Source organism: Cyprinodon variegatus, unplaced genomic scaffold (assembly GCF_000732505.1).
Source record: "Cyprinodon variegatus isolate N-32 unplaced genomic scaffold, C_variegatus-1.0 Scaffold48, whole genome shotgun sequence".
NCBI classification, from domain to species: Eukaryota; Metazoa; Chordata; class Actinopteri; order Cyprinodontiformes; family Cyprinodontidae; genus Cyprinodon; species Cyprinodon variegatus.
Window position 1 is genome coordinate 516929 of NW_015150501.1, and position 26970 is coordinate 543898.

General features: G+C 37.4%; 2 protein-coding genes across 7 annotated transcripts in view; one reads left to right on the forward strand and one right to left on the reverse strand.

The window, feature by feature from the left end:
* LOC107082202 (rap1 GTPase-activating protein 2-like) overlaps positions 1-9097 on the reverse strand; it is a 14113-nt gene extending 5016 nt beyond the window's left edge. The window contains exons 1-13 of the mRNA XM_015370746.1: positions 8986-9097; positions 8875-8907; positions 8679-8769; positions 8503-8538; positions 8359-8406; positions 8015-8212; positions 7834-7931; positions 4371-4449; positions 4081-4134; positions 3823-3906; positions 3629-3729; positions 779-908; positions 477-638 (exon numbers count right to left, since the gene is read on the reverse strand). Coding sequence (XP_015226232.1) covers positions 477-638; positions 779-908; positions 3629-3729; positions 3823-3906; positions 4081-4134; positions 4371-4449; positions 7834-7931; positions 8015-8212; positions 8359-8406; positions 8503-8538; positions 8679-8769; positions 8875-8907; positions 8986-9056 — 1185 coding nt within the window. The 5' untranslated portion in view covers positions 9057-9097. The remainder of the gene's footprint in view (positions 1-476; positions 639-778; positions 909-3628; positions 3730-3822; positions 3907-4080; positions 4135-4370; positions 4450-7833; positions 7932-8014; positions 8213-8358; positions 8407-8502; positions 8539-8678; positions 8770-8874; positions 8908-8985) is intronic.
* A 2397-nt stretch (positions 9098-11494) lies between these two features.
* Positions 11495-25173, forward strand: casp2 (caspase 2). 6 transcript variants are annotated; one of them, XM_015370859.1, is made up of 12 exons: positions 11495-11540; positions 12084-12253; positions 13868-14038; positions 14114-14176; positions 14702-14771; positions 15210-15304; positions 16230-16412; positions 16664-16792; positions 16888-16978; positions 21278-21475; positions 23783-23892; positions 23981-25173. In XM_015370859.1, exons 1-12 carry the CDS (start codon positions 11531-11533, stop codon positions 24113-24115), a joined length of 1425 nt encoding a protein of 474 aa, XP_015226345.1. In that variant the 5' UTR covers positions 11495-11530; the 3' UTR covers positions 24116-25173. The 6 variants fall into 6 exon arrangements, with proteins under 6 accessions (XP_015226345.1, XP_015226347.1, XP_015226346.1 ...); XM_015370861.1 differs by having other exon boundaries at positions 21278-21463; XM_015370860.1 differs by having other exon boundaries at positions 15213-15304.
* The last annotated feature ends 1797 nt before the right edge of the window (positions 25174-26970 follow it).

A 26970-nucleotide genomic window follows, 5' to 3' on the forward strand; every position in this document is an offset into this window, starting at 1 on the left:
GATAGATAGATAGATAGATAGATAGATAGATAGATAGATAGTTCAATAGCAGAGATAAAAACATATAAAATTGGACAAAAAACACATAATCAGAAAAAAGTTATAATAATAAAACTCAGTCCCTTTAGGAGCATTGAACTGTCTAATGGAAGCCGGGACAAAAGGTCATCTGTATCTCTCTGTTCTGCTTCTCACAGAGATCAGTCTTGAAATAGTCTTTATTTGCGTTGTTGTACATTCTACTTTTGGACAATCATCAATACTTTTGACTGAGGGGGATAATCATGGTAAGACAAAATGCCCAAAGGGGAACACAAGTCAAAAAAGGTAGGGAAACATTGCTCTAAAGAAAGTATTTAGAGCTGTTTGAATAAAGAGGACACTGCAAATATTCACCTTAAGTTGTTTATTTCTAAAATCTTTCAAATTTCAAAGTGACAAAAAAAATATTTAGATAATTTCCAGTTGACCCTCACCTGGTAAGCAGCTCCACCTGCCTTCTCCTCCCTCTGAACTCTCCGCACCACAACAAAGCAGTGAAGGAAGTGAGACTTTATGACGTCACACAAAAAAGGTGTTTGTCCGTCCTGATAAACCAGAGCTACAATGTCATTACCGATGTGCCTTTTTCTCTGTAACTGTAAAAAAAAAAAAAAAAAAAAGGGGGTGGGGGGATTAGATTCAGTTTTAGCATCAGATACTTTCTGTCCTGCAGTTAAACTTTCTGGAGATAGTTTCAGGAACTGCCTCCTGTGAATCACACTCTGGACTCTCCAACCTGCTGAGGGTCAGCCTCTGTATAAGGCAGCTTGGTTGCAACATGGAACATGATTTCTCTCCCGTTGAAGGAAGTGAAGACTGCTTCATTTCCCGTCTGGCCGTGACACACGTCCAGTCCTCCTCTGAAGCTAAAAAAGGGCAAATAAGATCCACTGTAACCATAGTTTGGTGACTAACTTTTTCATCTTTTCTAAGTTAATAAAGAAAAAATCTCAAAACCAGAGACAAGTAGAAGAAGAACAGGGCTTGTGGACTATACAAAATAAGTAGGCTACTATTTGGCAACTAAACTAGTTCATAGAAATTCATTTCAGTAATTTAATTTAAAAGGTAAAAATTAAGACAGTGAGATTTATTTATATTAACATAGATCAGTTGATTTCAAAACTGTCCCTCGAGGCTGGACCTCATTTTTGAGATGTAATAACCCTTGTTTAAAACACACAGATCCAATTATTGGTAGACTACCAGACCTTTAGAGGATTCGAAGGCAAATTTAGTAGGCAACTTAGCCATTAACATAGAATGTGTCGGGACAATAACACATCTCAAACTCACAGCCTATATTATATATAGATATATATAGTAAAGTCAATTGTCTCATGTCCTAACAATTGTGTTAAAGTAATTAAATATGCTTAAGTAGATGCAAAAAATGCATGATTTTGTTTTTTTAGTGGAACCCTATGTCATCTGCTTCTGTTTGCTTGTCATGTTTCATCAAGTCTACAGTCAGCAGAGATATTTAGTAGGAGTTTGAGTATTTAATGTGTCCCTGTGCTGACAACATTTATGGAGATGCTATTTTCATTTGCTAGCAGGTGTTGGGCCAAACAGAACTGACCAATTTATCACTTTATTAAAATGACCAGTAAGCCCATAGACAGTAGATATATTCTCATGTTTGGAAGTACATTTCAGAAAACATTGTTGTGTGAGAGATGAATCCTGGAAATGTATTATTTTAAGCCTTTAAATAGAACTATTAAGTTAATTTAATATATGCAATCTCTATTCATAGAGATGCACTTGTAGATGTTCCAATGTTGAGATATAAACCAAGAAAATGCAGCTTTGCAGCAGCTCTATTGCAGTAGTTACTGAATACAGTTACACACCACTGTTAAGACTGTGGATGCACTTAAAGGTATAGAGGAGGATGTTCTTTTTCTGGGTGGATCATCAAAATCAGTGTTCCTCCTAATTGTCAATCATTCTGGTGAAATGTTTACATAAGGCCACTCTACCTGCTCGTCCCCATTTTCACTTACAGGTGGTGAGTCTGCAATAGTGGAAAAATTGCTAATCTTCTTTTGCAAAGTAAGCTTGTATGAGCGATGCAAACAGCAACTTTTAAACAGAGCATGCATGGGGAGAAATGGACTCATGCATGCTCTCACACTTGTTTAAAAGGCATTCCCTCTAGGAGCGGATACAGGGTTGTGCATGTGTATTTTTGTTTTAAAGTGGAGAGGGTGGGTCTTTTAAAAAAATTCTCAAAAATTCTCCACTATATCTTTAAATAAGTCCATGAAGACTTGTCATTTATAGACCTAGACTTTGCTTGCTAATCAGACATTCTGACAATCAAATCTTGTTTGGTGTGAAATCACAGTAAACGATTTTAAGTGGCAACAATTTAAGAATGCTGCGAATGTGGCTTTTTTCTGTGTAGTACAACACAAAGAATATTTTATGAATCATGTTTGGGTTCAATTCTAATTCTGTAGTAACTAGAATATCCTTTGACTAAGTGCAGGAAACTTAGTCACTGACAATCAAAAATCTTTCTGTGTTTTTGATTGTCAATGAGTTACTGATTCCATCACTCTGAAATTGGGCAGTTTTATTTATTTTTTCATTCAAGTCTTGAACGTTTAGTGTATCATCAAGCAGATAAAGTATAATGAAAAAACTGATGAGAATCAGTGAAACATGATGGTGCAATATGTATGTATGATGCACCACTACAGCCTACAGTTCCCTCTTTGGTTTGTCTTTAGTGTTACTAACAGACTACTGACGCAAACACTTAGGGCCTGATCACCAATTAATCCAAAAAAGGAATGCTGAATTTCATGAGCACACTAAAAGCTGGATGTGCAATAAGAGGCTGATCGACAAAGATTGTGCAGCAAAACTTAAGGCCTGTAACCTGGTTGGGTTTCACACTGTTAAGCTGAACAAAACGCATTTGCTGCTGACAGCTTAATTTTTGTACAAGTTCTAAGCCATGGAGTTGAAGGTAATCATGATTATAAAAAGGTAATGAAAATTATAATAACTATAAATACTTACTATGGTGCATTTACATAAGTAACGTAAAGTGTTACAAACAAAGTAAAAAAAAAATCAAAATAACAAAGGTTAAATAGAAAGACTAAAATATCAATCATTAGACCTGAAAAAGTGTTCTTTGTGTCTCCATTAATATCATGTATCTATTTATAAAAGTTCAAAAATGTTAACAGAATCTCTCGATCATCTCTTATTGTATCAGCATCTCCTTTGGGGCAACAATGGCCACAGAAATTGTTTGTGTTTGAGGTCCGATTTTCAAATATGCTAAAACTAGATGAATAAACAAATCACATTGTGGATGTTGATTATTTTATTTGCATAACCTCCACACACTGATATGCTCAGTTTTGTCATTAGCATATGTGAATTATGTACATGCAGGTAAAATCGCAAAAAATAAAAAAATAGCTTTTTCTGGTGTGCATGCAAAACACACAAACCTTTTGAAGCTTGAACACATCAATATTTAGCCAATGCAAACAAATGGAATCATTTTTTAAACTACACATTTTGATTAAACGTGTTATTTTTTTTGAATGAACTTTACCCTGTGAATCCCTGCAGCTGAACAACGTCTCCCAGAATGGACAGGAACTCTCTAAACTTCTCACTTTCCTCATTGTTACTCAGTATGTCCTCTTCTGTGAACTACAGAGAACAAATTCAACATCTGAGAGAGAAGACTTTGTGATGATGTCATTAGATATTTAAGATGTTAGTGAGGTTTATATTAAACCCTACCTGCCCCTCCTTTTGGTACAGAACACCAAACTTAAAATTAGAGGAGACTCTGTGCTCATCAAAGGCTGTTATTAGGTCTGGAGCCTGTAGGAAGAAGTAGACAAAAATGTTTATGCTGACAATCATTTTTCAGGCAGACATCATTTGTTAGCATCTGTGGGGAGAGTGCATTGCACAAGATAGTATTTGTTATTATTACTGGCAGCTGAGTCATGTTCTTATGTGTGATTAAATTAGATATGTATGCGGGAGGGTAACCTTGAGGTAGCTGACCACTTCAAACTTGGAGACCGTCACTTTATCACACAGCCTCTGTAAAGAAAAAACTTTAAGTTATGTCTCAAAAATGAAGAGTTTTTGCATTTATTAACACATGCATATTATATTTAGAGTTCTCGTTACAAGAAACAAATGAAACTTGACAGCATCATTTGCTTCTTCTGAATTAGGAAAGCTTACAATACTAAGATAATGCTTAACTCAAAGCAAGAACTTCTTTTATAGTTCATTCTGATAATCCAATAGCAGTATAACTTTTACTACTGTACCTTTGCTAACTCTACAGCTGATGGCATGTTGTTGAAAAGGGACAAAGAGAAAGTGCCATGCAGGGAACATTCCTTCATCCTGGGTTAAAAAAAGGACAAATGTTTTACAAGCAGTTTTTCTTCTGTGATGCTGTTGCTCCTGTGTAACAACAAACATAGACTGTTTTTGAAAAACAAATAGAATATACCTTTTACATGATCAAAAGCACAAGATCATGCTTTTGAATAACCAAATTCAGGCGTTCCTCTCACTTCAACAGGTGTTTAACATCCAGTACCCAGTCATGCAGATTAAACTATAACTATTTTTAAGTGAATGTGTTGATACGATACGATACCATACCATACCAACTTTATTTATGAAGCACTTTATACACCGAACAGGACCAAAGTGCTGTACACAATCATACAATACAATAAAATTATAAAATAGAGAAAAAACGAGTGTAAAATACATATTAGTATACAAAAAGAATAAAACAAAGTAAAACCTCTCAAATTGTGCCAAAAGCCAAGGAAAAAAGATGAGTCTTAAGAAGGGACTTAAAAACAGCAAGAGAAGAGGCCTGTCTTATGCTGAGAGGCAGATCATTCCACAGCTTAGGAGCTGCCACAGAAAAAGCACGGTCTCCTCTGAGCTTGCATTTTGTCTTTGGGACCCTCAGAAGCAACTGATCAGCTGACCCGAGGGAACGGGAGGGTGTATAAGAATGTAACAGCTCAGACAGATAAGAAGGAGCAAGGCCATTAAGAGTTTTAAAGACAAATAAAAGAATTTTAAAATTAATCCTAAAATGTACTGGCAGCCAGTGTAAGGAAGCTAAAACAGGGGAAATGTGGTCGAATTTTCGTGTACCTGTTAAAAGACGTGCAGCAACATTTTGAACCCTCTGAAGATGAGAAATATACATGTCACTGACCCCTGTATAAAGTGAGTTACAGTAATCCAGCCGTGTGGTCACAAATGCATGATCTCAGGAACTCAGTGAATTTCCAACCTCATACCTTATTAGGGCGTCAAATGTACAGAAAGTCTAGCCATGAAACTTCCCCTAAATGACCCAAAGTCCACTTTATTGGGATAATAGAAAAGAGGAAGTAATTGTGAGTGATAGCCATTCAGCCATAAATGTGTAGGCCTCATTACATCACGAAGCAATGACGGAGAAACCTTTCTGGAATGTTTTTTTAACGCCCACTAGCTGTGTCTAATCTGTACGCTACCAGTGTGTTTCGTGGGGTTCTGAAACATATCCTGCATTTGGACTCTAGAGCATTGGGGATATCTATATTAGAGTGAAGAATCACTTTTCAATTGGTAATTCACAACTCTGTGTAGTAATCGAAGAGCTGGGTTTGGCTTGGGCAGGATATAGGAGAACAGCACTTGGCTGACTGCATTGTATCATGTGTAGAATGGGAGTTATGGGGTCCAGCTGATTTTCAGGAGTTGGGCTTTCCTCATTTCCAGTTAAAAAAAAGAAGAAATACATTTTCAAGAAATGGACTGGCCTGCCAACAGTCCTAACCTGAACCCAGAACAATAATTATAGGATGATTATAAAGAAGAGCCTGCAAGCCAGTCCTTTTGTCCATCATCAGTGTCTGGCCTCAAGAAAGATATAGTGGAGGAATGGTAAAAAAACAAACAAAAAAAAACTCTGTAAACATTTGGAAATCCATCCAAGAACTGTCGAATCATTTATTATCCTGAAATGTTATTCTAAAATTATAACAAGGGATTAGGAATGGGAGATCACTTATATTTACAGATTTTTCAAAGCCAGACCAGCAAATTTCTTTTGGCACTACTATATAATATTGTTTTAAATGTTATATTTTGAACTTTTTTACAAAATTCCTTTAGATTCTTTTACCAAAACCCATTTCCAATTAATGGAAAATGATCACTTATAGATTACCTTATAATTACAAGGAAGCACAACCTCTATAAAACCTTGTTTGGCAGGTTGTAGATGTGAAGTTTCATCTGCATTTGTGATAAAGAAGCAAAAGTTGCTGCAATCAATTCTGGAAAGAGTTGCTAAGATATTTCAAAAGTATTTAAGTGCTTCATTTTACAAGAAAATAGGTTATTATTATTCAATATAACCAGTCTTTTCTAGAGTTAATGTCCCGGCAAATCTAGCTCCCAACTTTACTTAGCACATTCAAAGTTGCAAGTAAGACGACAGCCTGAGATTTGTTTCCATGTACTTTAAGCATAACTTTTGTTCCAAAAGGAACTAATATGTTATGTAAGGTTCTATTCAGATTAAACAAAAGTAAGGATGTTTTGAATATAAAGTACAGCACCACATTTGATGACAAGCATCCACTGTCAGTGCATAGTTTGGGTTCATTTTGCAGCCATCTGGGCAAAGGCTGCATACTGCTGCAGTGGGTAGCCATGTTGCCTTGCAACGAAAAGGTTCTGGGTTCGATTCCTGGCCCAGGGTCTTACTGCATGGAGTTTGCATGTTATCTCTGTGCATGCGTGGGTTCTCTCTGGGTACTCCGGCTTCCTCCCACAGTCCAAAAACATGACTGTTAGGTTAATTAGCTTCTATTAATTGTCCTTAAGTGTGAGCATGGTTGTGTGTCTCTGTGATGCCCTGCGACATACTGGTGACCTTTCAAGGATGTACCCCGCCTCCCGCCCATAGACTGCTGGAGATAGGCACCAGCCCCACCATGACCCTGACGGAATAAGTGGGAGAAGATGGATGGATGGATAATCTGGTCACCTTGTTGTCAACACACTATTTAGTGTGCCAAGAGTGAAACATTCTTTTAAAATGCTAAATCTTGGTTAAAACTAGCTCAACAGGGGGCGTACTTTGGTGGCACAGTGGTTAGCGTACACGACCCATGTATGGATGCTTTAGTCCTCCGCGTGGGCGACCCTGTGGTCCTTTCCCGCATGTCTCTGCCCCTCTCTCATACCCCCTTTCCTGTCAGCCTACTGTCCATAAAACGTGCCACTAGTGCTGTAATAACTAACAAAAAAAAGAAAAATAATGCTTAAGACAGGAGAAAGTATGGAGAAACTCATCAACAGACTGTCCAAGAGAGAGACCTCAACCCAATACAAATTCAGTTGGGAGACTATGCAGAGAGATGTGCAGAAATAAGTGTTTGGATCTGGGCCATTATCCCTGAGGTGATTTGTGGGATGAAAAACAAGTTACTACGGCTCCTCTGAGCTAAAGAAACAAACTGTCTTACTTTTTCCCATAAACGTTCTGACTACCATGTAAATTTATTTTACGAAATATCAAAATACATAAACATTTAAAATGTGGATGTTGTCAAAGTTCAAGCACATCTCTTGTTTTTGTTTTGTTTTGTTTTTTTACAAACACATTGATTGAATCAGAACTTTCCTTGAGAATTCCCCAAACATATGTGCTTATGATAGAAAAAAATATCAAAAAAATGTTGTTGGATAGCTTAAATGGACCTTAAAATCACCCGAAGTTTATTCTCTTCCTCCTCCAAACATACAGAGAGAACCAAAGGCCCCAGCGATGGATCCACAGCTATGAATGAATGGTGGTACTGTTGGGGAAAAAAGGTTTAAAACTTTCAAACCATTCCACCAATCTTACCACATCCAAATTTGGACATTAAGCCGTACTCACTCGAGAGCGAAAAAACTCATGGTAGATTTTGGCCTCGCCATCTCTCTCCATGATGTCGTAGCTCTCTGGATCGAGACCATGGTGGGACGAGGTGGGACTCACATCTCTGAGCTTTTCCAGAGGTGGGTCAATCCAGTAGCCTCCCAGTTTGGAGGGAAGAATGAGAGGCAGATCTGCACCTATTTTCAAAAGCTGAGACTAAAACACACAGAAAGAAGCACCAGATAAGATGTAATGTGTTTTGGAGGAAACATAGTAGTGATTGTAAAATGCCTGTGTCAACACACATACAGCCCTGTGGAGTGAGTCAGCTCAGTTTTTCCCTTACTGTCATGATCCCTTACCTTCAGAGGAAGCGGGAACTCGCATCTCTGCTCATCGATCCTGCTGCCCTGATGGACAAGAGCACCGATGACAACAAAGCTCTGCTGCTCAGACATCATCCGACACAAGAATCACTGTATACGATCAATCGCACTGAAACTCACCTGCAGCTTCATTATGATTTCAAACAGTTCTGCATCCTGCACACACATCCATTCAATTGAGGCGGAAGAAGAAACAGGCGAGGGGGGAACAGGAACATGATTAAAACATTAAAATTCATAACAGTGACTTTGCATGTGAGCACAAAAGTAAAAGGAGAACAGTATAGATAGATCACCCTTTGATTGTTGGTGGAGGATATGAAAGGCTTGCTTCCAGTGGTTGGAGAATGCAGAGCCTCCAGAATGTTTCCCTCCACAGATTCAGGTCTGAAACAACAGCTTGATTTACTCAACAAGTGAACACAATTGGTCAACTTATTTTCCAGCTCATGTAGCCAAAAGGCTCCTGATAAATGAAAAACAAAGCCTTACCTTGTCTCATCCCCACAGGTGAATTTGTCCACACTGTTAATGAGAAACTCAGCTGCTTAAATTATTTTTCATAAGACAGAAATAATTTGAGGAAAATAAGCGTACACTCACCCGCCATATGCCCCAAAAGTAAAACTTCTCTTCCTAGAGAAGGACATGTCATTCCTCTTTTCTCTCTCCATGGCTTTGTTGTCACCATAAATGTTTCTACATGCCAGTTTGGAACCGAGTCAATCAGGGCTGCCTAAGGTTGAGTTAATTCACTCTTTCATTCTCTCTCCTCCTCCTTGTTCTGCCCCCCCACCCCCAGCTCTCACTCATTTAAGCTTCCCTTTCCTCCCTTCGTCCTGTTGTCAAACAGGCAACGTTAACCCAGTTATGGCCACATGTAATGCCTCGCTCAAACTATCTCAGTCATACTGCTTCCTTGCGCCACTGATTCCCACATAAACAGAATATGGTGGTTTATCACAGGTGGACTCAGCTTAAAGATAGACCAGGAAATAAAGAAAGAAATGAGTGAGACTTTTTTTTTCTTTCCCTCCCGGACCTGTTACCCTTTGAGTCAGTGAGAATCATCAATTATTGATGGCACACACAGCGAGGGTGAGGAGGTAGACAGCAGGAGAGGAAGAGGTGGAGGGAGCAGGGGAACGTCAGAAAGGCAAGGGGAGGAAAGAAACTGAAAGAAAGGCAGATGTAGATAAGGGAGGTGTTCCTATTCTAATAGTCAAAAAAAGGAGAGCCATTACAGGGAACCAATGTTAGAAAGTAGCCAATGTTTTGGGTGAAACATTACCAGCTCCTTCAACTTTTACACATTTTGTCACGTTGTGACCACAAACTTTACGGTGTTTAACTATGATTTCATGTGACACACAGTAGCGCATGCAGATAAAAAGAAAATACTACAGCAGATTTATTTTAGTTTTTGCTTTTTAGTTACACTTAGATACTAAAATCACCTTCACTTTCTTAATGGGCGACGTTGGTCTCACCCTATTTGTAGAATTTAAAAAATGTAGATATTTTAAATGGTTTTGGACATGAACGTCCCATTTATTATTATACAGCTCCTTTGGTGACCGCAGGTCATTCATCCCTGCTGCAACTAGACTCTACAATGTGACACTACAATGGCAATAACACGTGCAATGTTTAATGTGCAATTACTATTTGATACCCTGTGCAATAACCTGTTTCTCTATATTTGATGTCCAGCGCAATAACTATATATATATAAATACAATGTCCAATAATCCTGTATAATGATCATACTATAAAAAAAGAAATGTGGAAGCACTGTATATACTGTATATATCCCATGCAGCTTTTTCTTCCTTTGGCACATTCTTCTACTTGGACTATTCGAGCTCATGTAACATGTAAATTTCTCCACTGTGAGATCAATTAAGTCAATCAATCAATACACAATCAAAACAGCTTAGATTTAACTCCAGCCTTTAAAGGGACCACTCCGAATTCAATATTATTTTCTAATTTTTTGACCTCCAAAGTAAGTTGTTTATGCCCCCTTAATTAATTAACAGGATTAATTGGGAAAAGTCATCACTGTTCTTTGTTTTCTACATTTTTTCCAATTGTGATTCACTGTAATCAGTGAATAACAGTTGGAGAGTATCTGTGAATATTATTTTTAAGTCTTACTGAAGATTATGAACCAAATATATATCTGGACTCTAACTGGGTCATTGAATATATAACTTATCATTTAACTAAATCAGTCTGATGTAACTCTGGCAGTATGTTAAGGTCCATTGCCCTGCTGGTGGTAAAACCTCCACCCCAGTCCTAAAGTCTTTTTTTATCCAACAGAAAGTTTTCTGTTGGATAAAATTGCTTTGTATTTAACTCTGTATTTTTATTATCTCTCTCTAGCTTTATTGTCTCTGCTGGAGAAAGATATTTTGACAATGTGATAGTTTCTCCGCCTTGTTTCCCCACATGGGGATGATGTGTTTAGGATTATGTGAAGTCAGTTGTCCACCACATATTGTATTTCAAATGTTGGTCAGAAAGTATAACATTTATTTTTGTTTGCTTTTTCCCACAAAATTGCGGCCAACTATAAAGATTATTATTATTATTATTATTATTATTATTATTATTATTATTATTATTATTATTATTATTATTATTATTATTATATTAGATTTATGACTGCTTTCTTTCAACAGTATTTCTATTTTATAACTTCTCTTTAAATGCCATATATCTTGTTTGTGGAAAAAAAATATCTAACTTTTACTCCTCTGGCTGCTGGCAATGTCTTCTACATAAAGTAAGTTCTTAGTGGGTTTCATAAAACTGTTCAATAATTTAAAACTCCCTATAAAACATATTTATGTATAGTTCGTCAGACGTGAAATAAATAATTATTTGTTTCCATTTTTTCTAACTTCCTTAATCTTCCAAGCAGTCCTTATCAATTGGCTATTTGTTTACAATTCAAATTCAAAATGCTCTTATCCCTGTTATATTACGGCAAGCAGGGCTTGGCCTATGATTGGTTACTGGAAATGTCTTTCAGGAGTTAATCCACCCTCATTGGCCAATGCACCTAAATAAGTCCCGCCTGCTTGGTTTTGTGCTGTCAGGTACCCCGCGGAAGTTGGTCGCTGTATTGACCTGGGTGATGATAATATGTGAGCTCAATTTGCATAACATTGTGTGAGGCGTTAATACTTTTTTATTGTTGCAGTCTGACAGTCTGACATTTTTTTCCGTAGACTCGGTAACGGTAAGTTGTTGGTGTCGATTCGAGGGTTTTAATATGACTTAAATACACGAAAAAGTCGAAGTTAGCCAGTTAGCTAGCTAGCACCGACAGTAGCCTCTAACGTTCGGGATAGCATCAAATCTCAATAATATTTTTGTGTGTTTCTTTTAATTAACATTTTTACCTGCGTGTTAACTTATACTGCTTTTTTCATTTCATCGACCTGTATGTCTTTTTCTTCATTTCGGAATTATAGAGCGTGCTGTATGTTAGAAGCGTAATTCATATGTCATTACGTTAGGAAATGTCGTTTTACCCTGCAAATACTATGTAATGTGCTTGATAGATCTCGAGAATTGGTGTTAATGACACGCAATGCTCGGTTTATGTACAAACGGTAACGTGGGATAGTTTTGCAGCAACAGTGTGCTCGGATTAACACGAACCTTTTTACCTTGCTGCTCTGTAGGTACAGAATATTGCAGGGAAATGTTGGAGTGCGGCATGCTTGAACGGGATAAAAAGGCTCTTCGGAAAAACTCTGTTGCTCTGTGCAAAGAACTGGTTGTAGATGAGCTGTTCATCCAGTTACTACAAGCTGATGGCATCCTTACAGAGAACATGGCAGAAAACATCCTGGTAAGTCTGCACCGATGGTATACCTCCATTGGCTTGTTAAAAAGCACAAAAAAGGGGAAACCAGCCTTGCAGTTTTTTCTTTTTTGTTTGTTTTTTGTTTTTGTTTTTAATCTCGTAGGTTAAAATATAAGTGCTGTCTCATTATTAACTGTGTTTTACTGGTCTGTTAGGCATAATTACAACAACAAAGTAGGAATTAAAGCAACTTTTTCATTTAAACTATGCATGATATCAACATAGACATTCAATTACACTGTAATTTAAACTATTGGCCGAGTCTGGTTAGTGTGCTACAACTGTACTACATCAGATCTACTTGGTGTAAAATGTAGAACAAAATAGTGAAGTTCTTTTAAGGTTCAACATAAATGTTTATCCTGGTAGAAAACAGAACAATATCAATAGAAAATGTCCGAATATAATTTCCAATAATTCCACTGAACTCTGATCTAGAACCATAGGCTATTCTGGGAGATCTGTCAGTTCGCATTTCATGCAAACTTTTCATTTCAAACTAAAGAACTTCCATATCACACTTGTAAAAATGGTTTCCATACTTTTTCTTTTTAACCTTTTCTTTAACAAGGGGTTATTATTGAGATAAGAAAAAAAATTAAAGGGAGGCTTGACAAAATGAATCAGTTATTGTATTTTGTTTCGTATTTATTAGCACATTTCTTAATGGTTAACAGCACCAATATAATTTTCGTTAAATCACTTGGAATGATATGTTGACCGAGCAGATGGATAGCGTTCCAAGGCAGGTACAGATTTCCCATGGTTTGTATATCAGAATATCTTGCTTCTGATTGTCCCTTTCGCTGTGGTTAAGCCCAGCAATGAAGAGACCATATCTACAGACATATAACATAGTTTGTGGGGACATGACTTTTATCATACAACTACACTTATTTATATAATTAGACTCTTAGGCTTCACAAACAATAACTGCACCTGAATGAGTAATACATAGTCATAATAACTTCTTTTTAATATGTTATCCTAAAACAATCCAATACAATTGCTTTAAAGTAATTAAATTAAAATATGGACTGAAAAATTTTGAGTCATAAATTAGATGGAGTGTTTAGAAGGCAGCCATTTTTCAGTTCACTTTACAAGTTAATGATATATTCTGTTGGCTGGAAAATAATGATCAGTTTTAACATGATTAATCCATTATAGAAATAATAGTAATAACTGTTATTTGGAGTATACAGATTCCTAAACATGTCATCAGATGAAAGAAAAAACTATTCTGATCACTGATTAATCAGTGATTTTTTTTTCTGTAAATATGCTCTATTCATAACTACTTAATTATAGTTTTAGCCTCATCTGGTTGAACGTATACAAAAAAAAATCTATGAAGAACATTTCAAGTTTATTTTCACAAATTATCTGTATTTTTGTCAGACCAATTTGTGACCATTCTGAGTTTACATATATATATATATATAAACTTTACTGTCTGAGAGCAAGTCATATCAACTTTCTGTGACAAACTCTGAACGAGGGAGCAGCCAAAAGGACAAAGATCACAGCCTTTTTCTAATATCAGAGAGCTAAAGAAATTGGAACATTAACGTTTCCTTCATATCTCTTTGATTCAAGGCAGGGGAGACATCTCAGAAACGCAGCTGGCGTTTGTTACTCCTCCTACCAAAACGAGGACCCAAAGCCTTCCAGAGCTTCTGCTCGGCTCTCCAGGGCTCAGAGCAGCAGCATCTCTGTAACTTACTATTACAATCACAGGAGATGGAAGCCAAGGAGACACAAGTAGATGTAAGTTTGTGCATTGTTATATATCAGCTGAAGAATTCAGCTTTGCTTACTCTTTATATTGTTTTATGCTTGCAGTGTTTTCAGCCTGAGAGAGCGCCTGAAGAAAACTCAGAACGACTCGCGCAAAATAGCAGAAAGGTTAGCAGAGAGCTTAAAATCCACAGAGGACTACAGACTTTCAGCATTTCCCATAAGGCAGAGGGTTTAGACAAACCTTTAACATTTTTGAAAATTATTTTATATTTATTAGCATTTCTACCGCAGCTTACAATTGATAGAAATGCTGAAGAATGTGAAGGTCTAGTGAAATGGTCTTCTGCAGAAATCCTTAGTAGATGTTGAGGAATGGAAAGAGGTGGGCAGCAACTCGTCCTTCTCAGCCAGTTCCTCGGATGAACATGGAACATCCTCAGAGTTTTCCGGAGAGATCAGCCCAGTCAGAGAGGGAAACAGGAAGAAAGACAAAGAAACAGAAAAGGCAAGAGGAAATTACAATCAGTCGGATGAAGAAATGATCACATCTTCAGTACCTGTTAATGCTGATGTAGAGAGTCCAGCTGAGTTTGTCAAACTGCTCACAAGAGAGTCCCTGAGGGTTTGTTTAAGATTAGAAACACAACATTTAAGCCGTGGAAATATAATTATGTTCCTTTTTTATTTCAGAGAACTCCGAGGTCTTCTTTACCTTTTCCAATTCAGGAGGAATATGCTGCGAAGAGAGCAAGGACACATGGTGAGCAGTTACTGCAGGTTGTTGCATCTGTATTCAAAGTAAATTAGGTTACTCTGAGTCCAGTGTTGTTGTCAGTGTTTGTTTCCAGGGATACAGAAAGGTTGCATCTGAACAATAAAGGCTTTATCTGTTGTTTTAGTTGAACAAAGATATTAAATAAAATCTTTAGCAGAAATACAGTTTGGAGCCACGTAATAAAATTACTCTTTTGTCGTTCTTAGGTTTCCTTTACCTCCTCAGTCATTGTGACATGTATCTAAGGTGTACAATTTAAGTTTCCCTCCCTTCTTGTTGCTCTTTGGCACCCCACCCTAATAGTGACTCATTCACAGCAATGTTGTACAGCACAGTGTTAGTTGTAAAAACACTTGTAGGCACATTCACTTCTTTGAGAGACAACACAATGAAGACTAGCCTTTTGTTTTTGATTGTCTACAGCAGAGTCCATGGAGTTCAGTCTCGATGCTGACAGTCCCATCAACACTCCTGTTCTTCCATGTTCTCCTGACTTCTATCTGTCTCACTGCCAGCAGGTATATTACCTTGCTTTGATAATCCTACACAGAAAATGAACTCTAGATTCAGCTAGCCTTTGTTTAGCGTCTCTAAATTAAGAAAAGACTTATTTAGAGTTCAGAATTTCTATTAAACTTATCTGTTTTAGGAAGTTAGATCCAAATTTTCTTGTTACTTAATTTGCACCTTTATTGCTGGAATATAAATTTTAAAGGTTTTGGGTTAATTAAATGAATTTTAAGTTGGCCATTCCTTAGTGCATTAAAATGGGGTGATATCTGTTCAATAACCAAGTTACATCCCAGAGCTGAAATTAACTAGAATTTTATCTGGATCTCTGAAGCTACTAAGGAAGATAGTTAAAAGCTTAAAGTACATTTTAAAAATGCTAGCTTTAAAGGTCCCAGGCTGATTTATGAAGTGGCATTAGTGGATAGGTGGACAGCCACCTTGAACAGGAGGACAGCTTAAATTTTTTCAGTGTCTCTTTGGAGGCAGAAATGCATCTGAGCTGCAGCCACACTGCTGTATATGCTATTAAAAGTTGAAGATGAACTTAAAAAATGAAAAAGAGTGATTTATTTGTATTTTTTCTAAAAAGCATTTGAGCAGTTATCAGTAAACCATTCTATTATAGAAAATTTGATAGGGCTTAGAAATATAATTCATTTGGTAAAACTAGAGCATTTGCTCAAAGCCTTTTTATAATCCATGCATCTTATGTTCCTTTTACAGTAAAGTTTTTCTTAAGAATTTAGAGTACATAAAGGGGCCTCCATAGCCAAATTTAACGTGATTGTATTTTTTAATATTAGAAATGTTATAAAAAAAAAAGATTTAAGATTTCTGAATAGCTTGTAGACATTTTAAAATCCATTTTCTTCTGTCATATGTATATAAATATATATATATATATATAAATAATTATTTCCCCTGTTTTAGTCCTACAGAATGAAGTCCTCGCCCCGAGGCTATGCCTTGGTCATCAGTAACGTGAGCTTTGACTCCTGCTCTGCTCCAGACCTTGACCCAAGGAAAGGAGGTGAAGTGGATGATGAGGTTCTCAGGAAGGTTTTCACAGAGCTGGACTACCATGTCAGTGTTCACAGAGACCTTACTGCTCAGGTGAGACAATGGATTACTCTCCAGGTTTAGCAGATGAGAATGAATCTTTACAGATGGGAAACCTAAAAACTTAAAAGATAGCATTTTAGTCATAAGTGTGAGAAGCTTTGTGTCTTGAGTTAGTTTCCTCAAATACGTCGCCCTTAGAGCAGCATCTAGCTGATTCGGATTAAACTATTTATAAAACAAAATGTTGAAATTAATTGCTTTAGCTTAAGCGTTTCAACTACTTGTCTCCTTAATCTGAGCAGGGCATGAGGACATGCATTGAGACCTTTTGCAGGCGGCCTGAACACCGGACAGTGGACAGCTGTGTTGTGTGTCTGCTCTCCCACGGAGTGGAGGGAGCAATTTACGGCACAGATGGAAAACTTATTCAGGTGAATTTGTTTAATGATTAACAAAATGTATTTTAGCATAATAAATGGTGGTTTGTTTTTTAGCATTGAACATGAATCTTCTGGTTCTTTTCTAGCTGGACTGGGTGTTTGAGGCCTTTGACAACGCACATTGTCCACTGCTTCAAAACAAGCCAAAGATGTTCTTCATTCAAGCCTGCAGAGGAGGTAAGTAGGGATGATACTGGGAGTGTGTTGAAAGTTTCACATTTCGAAGACATTTGATGAAAAGAGTGCGTCTCCTTCCTCTTACTGCTATTTTATCAGCCATCTAGCTGCCACACAGCTTAGATGTAGATGGAAATGTACCACAAAACTATGCTGTGCAAGTATAAACAGGTTCAGTGTCTAATGACAGGTTTTCACTGCAACATAGAGTTGATGTAAAACTGGGGGCCCTGTCACACCTTGCCGATTTAGCCAGCGTATGCCTGATGTCCCAGAATCTCCTTAAACGCTAGCATACACTGAAATTTCTATGGATTTTTTCAGGCCTCAGGCGCATCACTGCTCCTGAGGGGAACGGCGATGTCCCCGGAGGCGCCCGGTCTGCATAAAAAGATTTCTTTGATCATGGTAGTAAAACGAATAAATAAAAAGAAAGAAAGAAGGTTTGCAGTCACAGCAGATTCAGCATCATGTCTTCTAGGAAGATTGTTGGTCGTGGCTGTGGAAGGCAGGGATGATCCATTACATTTACCGTCACGCTTACCCTGTGATGGAGAAGAAGTCTGGAGGAGAACATACAGTTTCCTCCTGTGAATCTCCTTTTATACCAAAACGCTTCCAATATGCCATTAAACGGTAGCTGTTAAACGTTCAGCGGTCATCTGGAACACGTCAAATACTTTGATATGCGTTGGAGATAAGTTCTTGATAAGTTACGCGTAAGTTATGCACAAGTTACTCATAGGTTTTGGATAAGCTAGACACCACAACTTATGAGTAACTTACAATCAACATATGTCAACGATCAAATAATTTACCTGTAACTTATGCTGGCATACGTTGACGTACTTGCCGTACGTCGATGTTTGACAGCGTGCTTTAGTGCGCTCATAACTTATACAAAACATATGCATAACTCATTTTTCATACGTCAGACATACGTTGGTCTAAATAGTCAAGATGTGACAGGGGCTTAAGTGTCACAATTTTGTTTTTTGATCAGAAAAGTATTTGATATTCTTTTTACATTTTTTTCTAGTAAAAGGACGCGTCAAGTTGAATATCCTCCGACTGGCTACTTATTTTATTTGAAGATATTCGAAGCCGTACGGTAATTTAAATAGAGTACTGGCTAGGGTGTAAATGACTAAATAAATACAAAAATAAACGAATGCTCAGGGAATAAAAGAAACAACACAAATGCTGCAAAAATATAGCAAATAGATAAAGATAGGCATTAAGTAAATGAACATAAAATGATATATAAAGGTATTACCTTTGGATTTGCTTATTTATTTATTCACCTTTGCAAAAATAACCTTCATTTTATCATTGTTTCATCATTGGATCATTTTGACTTTATTTACAATATAAATTATTTTTCTAAATATATACTATATAGGCCCTATGTCATGCAAAATTAACTTTTATGAGCTTTTACCTCTACTGCACAGCTATTGCTTCACTGTAATTATGATATAAGTGGCTGGAGGATAATGGCCCAAAAAATTAAATGTCAGATTGTTTTTTTTTTTTTCTAACTAAATTAACAATAAAAAAAAAAAATTGCCCCTAATTATTAAGGAAAGCAATAAGTACAAACCGGGCACCATGTCTTTGGCTATGCGCAAAGTGATCCTGTTCCTTTCCTATCATATGTGGTACTTTGTGTAACAGATTTGGCTCCAGTTAGCTGTTTCTTAGCTGAGGTTTCATATTTATTGCAGGTTTGTTTGTCAAGGAGAAACTGGGATTTTCACCACAGCGTTGCGCTATTGGAGGCCCAGCTTCTGTTAACAACTGGCTTGTTAGCTATATGGACCGGGAACCTTTTCCTAACATTTTAAAGAATGCCTTTCAATACACAACCGCATTTCTTCTAATACAACCGCATCTAAATAAACCATCCCCCCTCCCTCGCTGGGAACCTTGCATATTGCTAATTTCTATAAGCTGCTATTTACTGCCATTTCTGCTATCTTGACAGCAGTTCGTTCTTGTAACTGACCCCCGCTCCCGTCCTCCATCCTCCTATTAAACCTGTGTTCAGGTATTAATGCGTTCTGATAAGCGCCAAAAGACACGTCATCATAGCAGACTTATCGCTGGTGTTGCTATGATACTCACGTTAACAAGTTTATTTTACCCTCCTGAAAAAAAAAAATTAAATCCCCAACCGCAGTGTCTGCACGCCGTAAAATCCACCACTACGCTGGAGAACCTTAAGCCCTGTTAAAACCAGTTCAAAACAACAGATGATTTTATTCCTTTTTTGAGAAGAAACTTCCCCCTCACTTGTATTTATGTGGTTTCCTCTTTCCTGTGATGCTGTCGCTTGCCATACTGCAACCTGAGAGTGATACTACAGCCACAGAAAGTCAGCCAAAAATGCGCCATTATTTAAAATAAATAAATAAATTAATTCATAACAAAAAATTTGAATAAGATTGAATACATTTTTTGCCCAGGCCTATGTGTTTTTTGTTTTTGTTGACCCATACATCATGTCCGAGTTCCCTTTATTCGCTGCTCTAGAAGAGCAGGGCTGTAATCAGTCGGTGCTAATAGATGCTTTTGATTTGTGGCCTGGATGAACCCAACAAACACTACAAAGTACTCAACCTTTAACCCACAAGCGATAGGCTTAAAGGGGGCGGCATGTGATTTCTGGGCCCCACTAGGAACAGATTCTTCAATACCAGCTTAATTTAATGTAAGTGAGATTGGGGTGATGGTTGTGGGATATATTTATTGTTTTAGACGAGCAGGGAGCTTCATGGGACAATCAGAGCATTTAGTATCTTCATTTAACATCTGAACATTACCAGAGAGCTGTTCACTTGTTCAGCGCTTAGTGTATTGATCATTTGATTAACCTAATTTTGTGAAAAAGTTCTCATCTATGATACCAATGGAGTTCAATAAGTGTCTTCCTCTTTTGTAACCCACTATGAAAGATTTAGTGACAGCACACATTTTTTACTTTAAAAAAACATCCTAAATTATGTAGAAATGAGACAAGAGACTTTATTAATTCCTTTTACTGAATGTGTACTCCTGATGCACGGGCTGGAATTCTAAACATCTGTGTTTATGTTTAGGCAAACTGTCAGTGTCACATAAATAGAGAAGGTCAGGAAAGTTTCTAGATGCCTCAGCTCAGCTTAAATATGACCTCATGGTAGGTAGCCATCTTTGTTATGACTGTGGCTGGTCTATGCAGTCTAACCAACCAAAAGGAGAAAGTTTTTTTACCTTTTAGAACACACCCTCCTCATTTGCATAATGACGCAGAAATGACGATTAATATAAAACATGGAAGAAATGATTGTGGTTACAAAGATAATAAGGAAAAATACAGACAAATACTGAAGTGTGAAAGCAGAAATGATTTTTCCAAGTTGTTAATTAGGTAGGTTATTTAAAGGAAAGTTTTTTTTCTTTGCAAGGTTTTTCGGTTTCTTTTTTTTTTTTTCCTTTTATTTTTTTTCCTTTTTTTTAGGCCTTTTTTTTTTTTTTTTCTATTTATGTTTTTATTTTTAATATTTAAGAGTTGGTCCTCTATGATATCCTGAAAATAATACAGAACATTTTAAACATATGTGACATAATGTAATAATCATCTAGACCAGTCAGTTTATTCTGTTTCTTCTGGATATAATCCAGTCGTTTTTAGCTCAGACATCTGCAATAAAAACCCATAGATGGATTGAGAAGCTACTTAGCTCTAGCTTACCTGTATCTGCTGCTCTATAGGGCTCTGCTGTGTGAGATTAGCTGTAGGTTTGCTGGCGTGAGAAGCAGCAGGAAATGCTCCCTTTGAATCAGGGGCTCAGTAGTGATCACAGAGCAAAGTCCATAGCTCTTCAAAGCACTGTCAACACCCAGATATCAAGATGTTTTAGTCAGGTGCCTAAACGCTTTGAAGGAAATTATGTTTTGACAGATTTGTTTTCTTTCCTGAGATGGAACCAAAATGGAGAGCGCCTTCCTCACTGCTGGGATGACCGTGGTGCACAGAACTTAAAGGCTCAGTATGATCATGGATCATCTGAAGCATGAATAATGGAGATTTTCACCTCACTAGAGAGGTGGTTTCCAGTGATAGGCATTACACCACGTTACAACATCCCTGCTCCATCTTTTTATGCAATATGGTTATTCAATATGGAATTGTGGGAGACAAGTAAAATAATAGAAATATCCTCTTACCTAAAGTGCCTCAGCTTTCTAACCCACCAGATATTAACGCTAACATTTTTTATGTGAACCACTAATTTGGAGCCGGTTTTCTTATAGATGAGATGGACTGTGGAGTTGAGCAGTTGGATGGGCCAGTGAGGATCTCTTCACCGAGCTGTGAGCAGCACGATGCTGGGAGGGAAGGAGAACGGGATGCTGACATGGCAAGACGGAACATGGGAAGGCCCAGGATTAAACTGCCTCAGCGATCAGATATGATCTGTGGCTTCGCTTCTCTCAAAGGTCAGAGAATTTGTAAGTTTATCCTGTTTCCTACACTGCATTTTATTCCTTCTATTATGATTATTTAGTGAGAAAAATTAAATAACAGGAGATCATTAATGGCTGCAGAACTCTGCTCTGTAGTTTGGGAATAACAGAATGTTGTGACAAAATCATATCTGCTGTTTATGAAAGTTTTTACTGCTAAATGACTCTTATGTAAGTACTGGAGATTTGACCCCAAGTGTCCATTAGAGAAGGCCTGGAGCTGAACTGCTACACCACTAACAGAATTGTGATATAGATCTATATTCATTAATTTGCGAAAAAAACTGTATTTTTTTTTTCTTGTGTATTTTATTTTATTTTTTTTACCTATTAGACAATGTATGGTGCATATTACAAGAGCCACATTGGTATTCAATCAGTTTATCTTTATGACATCCTGGTAACCCATGATGATTCATGATCAGTTTGTTCTTACCTCTAATAGGAATCTTAAGCCCCATTTACACTACCCTCTGAAACCAATCCGTGCCGAGTTCGGACCGAGCTCGGATCACTTAACTGTGCCGAGCTCGGTTCCTTACGACCGTTTACACATCATGCTAGCATGGTTGCTCACCTCCTAGTGATGATCTGCGTTACTACTGCTCTCTAGGATTGAGTGATAGAGCAAATCAAGCGAAACATCCGTAACCTTCAGGAAGTTATGTTTGGTTGTAATTGTGATATTTCGTTGTTTGCAGAGAGTCAGAAGAAGAAGGCAGCCTTTGGTGAATTTACTTGACAGAGTCGCCTTTTGGGAATTGGATACGACAAACAATAGTCTAATCAGGGCTTACAGACGCAGGAAACAATGACAGACGTTGAGGTTCATCACACTGCTAAGCAGAAAATCGTGTGGCACAGTAGGGAAGCTAGTATTTTTATGAATGTCATGATTATGGAGGCTGACTGTAAGGAGATGACGCGGTCTGCTCATGTGCTTTTTGTTATCTGAGAACCGTGCCAGAAATTAACCCCGCTGAGCCCTACTGATGAACTAGTACCAGTTTAGGATGGTTCTGTTGTGTCTGACACGGTCCGGTTCAGTTTGCGTGCCATTTACAGTCAACAGTTATCTCCATTATCGTGCTCGGACCGATCTCGGCGCAGTTTCCAAAGGGTAGTGTAAAGAAAAACTCTTACAGCAGACAGTTGTAATGTTTTTCACTGTAGAATCAGTCATGGGCGGTTCTAGACAGGGGCCAACGGGGGCCAGTGCCCCTGTAGATCATGTCCTGGCCCCTGTTATGGCCCCTGTACTGAAGACATAATACTCAAAGAAATTCTAATGATGATCTGCGCTGGAACAGACTTGGTTACTGATAGGTCTATAAATTCTATTTTACAATTTTTTTTTTTTTAGATAAGGTGATAGCTTCAGTGGTACTGAGATAGGATCCCAATTTTCTGCTAAATGTTTTTTTTTAAACAAATAAAAAAAAAAAATACTCTAATTTTTACAGCTGAATTTATCAGTTTTTCTTGAGCTCTAATTCAGATTTTATTGAAAACGTAATTTTTAACTTAAATGAAGTCAAAAATATTTACAATTCCTAAATTATGAATGTATATTGACCTAATAAGACATATCATTTTACTTAAAACTATATTAATAGAAATTTCATTTCATGCAGCTCTCTTAATATATTTGAATCCCTTGCCCTGTTTTTTATTTTATGCTTTTCTGTGGCCCCCATGAAAACACGCTGGCCCCCTCCTGGTCCCCTGGTATATTTGGTCTAGAACCGCCCCTGAAATCAGTTCTATCTAGGTATATAAAGGCCATCATCAAAACATAACTTTGCTGCAACAGCAGTCTTCACTGTTACTTTTACAGAAAAACATTATGGGTCCTCCTCCCCCGCTGTGATTGGTCCGGTCTGTTTAAGACAGGAGAGTAATGAGCCTTACTGCACCGATTTACTGACTGTAAGTCAGTCTGGCTGGCCGGGCTAGATGGGTTAGAAAGAAAATCCTGAAAGGGTTAAAAAAAAAAAAAAAGTTATGTTCTCTAGAAGGTGCATCAAATCCCAGCCCTACTTGGTGTTTAACAATTTTGAATTTTGTGGTTGTGAATGTGAGAACCTATAAAAAAAACAATGCCATGTGAATTTTATGCACATTGGAAAACCGTTAGAAAAATCTGTTAAAATGCTTTGATAAATATATAAGTAGCTGCTGCTTCTGCTGATTTTAGTGAACATTTCCAGATCACAGTTAGCTTTTTTTTTTTCTTGTTGTTATTATTTGGGTATTAAGTCTCTGTTGTTTTATTTTTTTTTCCTATTTAAGGCACAGCAGCAATGCGAAACACCAAACGAGGGTCCTGGTTTATCCAGGAACTTAACGCAGCACTCCGGCTGCACGCCAAAGACACACATCTCTCAGACATACTGGTGCAGGTGAAAGACGATTCCTTATTCTTTATCCCCTCATATTTTAGCGTTCCAATAAAGGCCTCATGACGTCCGCTTTATTTTCTCTGTCTAGGTTAACGCACGCATCAAGGAGAGGGAAGGGTATGCCCCAGGCACCGCCCACCATCGCTGCAAAGAGATGTCAGAGTTCACCAGCTCACTCTGCAAAGACCTCTACCTTTTCCCCAAGTACCAGCCCCAGTATTGATATTCAGAAGCGCACTTTAAGTGAACAAAAACACAAATCAGTGTTTATATGAAGCCTCTCTGTAAAAACTAAAAGAACTGCCTGTTATTGCCTCACACTCTCACATTCCCCTTTGTTACAACCTTACATTTGTTTCCGTTTACACCTCACACACATGTGCAAAGACACACGTTTTGGACAGGAAAAAGAGAATCCTATGTTATTCCAGGTACACACACTCTGATGGGAAACTAAAATGTGTGTGTGTTTATGCCAGTTAAATGGGTTGTTTTTTTGTTAATCCTTTTTAGTCAAGCTGCACAGCGACTCCAATGTTCCTCAAATTTCTTTTTAAAATAACAATTTTTTACACAGATCTATTTTTGTGCTTTTTGTTTTTGTATAAAATGGTTTTTATATAAAATTCCCAACCCACACTTTTTATGTGTAAATGTTTGTTAAAAGTTGTGAATAGAACTTGCTTTTAATTTAGCGACAGGCAGAGGGCAGCACCACAGAGACAAATCATTTAATCATGGCTTCTAGATCAGTAATATGCACTTAATAATGCTCTATGGTTCTGCAGACACACAAACAAAAAAAGGTTTTATCTTAAAGTTATGAAATATATTCACAGGGCATCTTCATTAGGAAGTCTCATTCATTTATTCCTCTACTTAGGGTATAAATCCTCAGTTGGAAAATATGCAGCTTTTTAAATGTTAATTTGATGTTTAATCACTTGTGATCCTTAAAGTTCTCCTGCCTATGACAGGGCGATGGGCTGGAATTTGGTGCTACTCTCTGGTTCATTCATCCACAGTATAACCACTGACCTTTATTTCTGCAGTGCCTTGCCAAAAATATTTATACCCCTATACCAACACATATCAATGATTTTATGAGACTTACGAAATAGAACTGTGAAGTGGAAAGAAAAGAAATACATTTTTTTTTATATACAAACAGATCTCTGGGAGCATCTAAGAACATAATTTTCAAATCTTGTCATAGATAATTAAATATAACTGGTTCTGAACTTTAACTAGCCCATTCTATCAACAAGCTTATATAATTCTGGCTACCGGTACATGTTTGGGCTCATCATCGTGCTTGAAGGACCACTGTTTCTTAAAGGACTTACTCCCTATAATCTATTAAGCACTTCCTGTACCTTCTGAACAATTATTCCCTCAGCATGATGCTACCACTAACATGTTTCACCATAGGGATATCGACCGTGGCAATTTTCTTTATTGTTTTTATGTTTTTTTTTTTTTTTTACTTTTATAACTCTGCTTTACGCATGTACAAAAAAGTATGAATGAATATTTTTTTCTTCCACTTCCAAAGCTTGCAAAAAAATCCTTAGTTTATAGATAGAAAGTTTGTAGTGGGTATTTTTACTTTTGCAAAGCACTGTGGATTTTGTCTTCACATGTTTGTTGTATGTTTGATGAATATTACTGCAGCAGTCAGGATAAACTGTGTCTTCCATAAACATGAAGCCATTATCTAACAGCAGGTTGTGCCATGTGAGCCTTTTCTGCTGGATAAACTCATGACCATGATGCAGCTTTCATATTGTATTATGTCTCCACACAGAGGAATATGTTTTAACGTTTTATGAGAATTAAAAGCCTCCAGAGAGGCCTCAGTGAGGTAAAGTATGTTCAGTTACAGCAGTGTTCTGTTTTTGAAAAAGGAAGTAGCTGAAACAGTGTTGCTTTGTTACCATCTGGACATGAGGATGCTCCTAGAGACCACTCTATCGTGGAGCAGACACATTACTGTTTTTTGTATTTATGAGATAATATAAAGCAAAAAATGTGTCTAGTATGGAAGTGGAGCATAAAGTTTTGAAGGTTAGAATGCATTGCCAAGTTCTGTATCACGCTGTATTAAACGGGTTGAGGAGATTTTTTATAACACCATCAATAACTGCCAAACGTTCCATGCAATAAAAAAAATGATCTTAAAAGAATTTTATGTGTTTTTCTCTGTAAAAAATCTAAGTTTGCAGGATAATGTGAGTCAGAAATTGAGTTTTTTGCCCTGTGAATGCAAGTCGTCCGAGTGAGCGTGCTACCCGGCCTCTCCTCTGCGTGCTCCACTGTATCTGATCCTCCTTGTTGCTGTGTTTGTGTGTGTTGTTGCCTGTGTACAGCCTGTCCTCTCCTTTTTCTCGTATAGTATAACTGGCTGCACACTATTTCGCTGCGCTCAGGTCTCTCCATGCTGCAAACTGGGATGTATGAATCTCTCGCTCTGCCCACCGACACCCGCTGATAATGTTCTTGGTGTATCAGATACAGGCCCAGCCAGCTGTCCTCAGTCATTCTCCCCCTGACAAACACACACATAGTCAGAGTAACACATTTCCTGCTGGCCTCTGATGGAGCTGTGAGATTAAGATGTTATGTGCCTGCGTGTGGACCACAAAGCAGGGCAGAGTTAGGAGGGATCTGTGTGCGTCTGTAGTTGTTATAATGGCCGCCTGTCTCATTAGCCTGAGATGAGAAACTCTCCAACAAAGACAAAGTACAGAAATATTGAATGTTCTCCTTTTTATTTTTTTGCATTTTAAAATGTATGCTTTTCCACACTCTTTAATTTCCTTTTATAAATAAACAAACCTCTGATGAATAATTCAGGGAGAAAACAACTGATTTCAAAGGATGAAGTAATATTTAGACACTTGTTCGGGGTTGTGGCAAACTTAATTTTCAGCCGGTTGCTAATTCAGATTTAAGGTTCATTAGTTGAATCCATGAAAATACAATAGGTGACAGTTTTAAATAGATATACAGCTAAAAGACCTGCAATACAAAAAATGAGTAACTAAAGAAAACTACATCGGTAATGTTTTTGCTTAT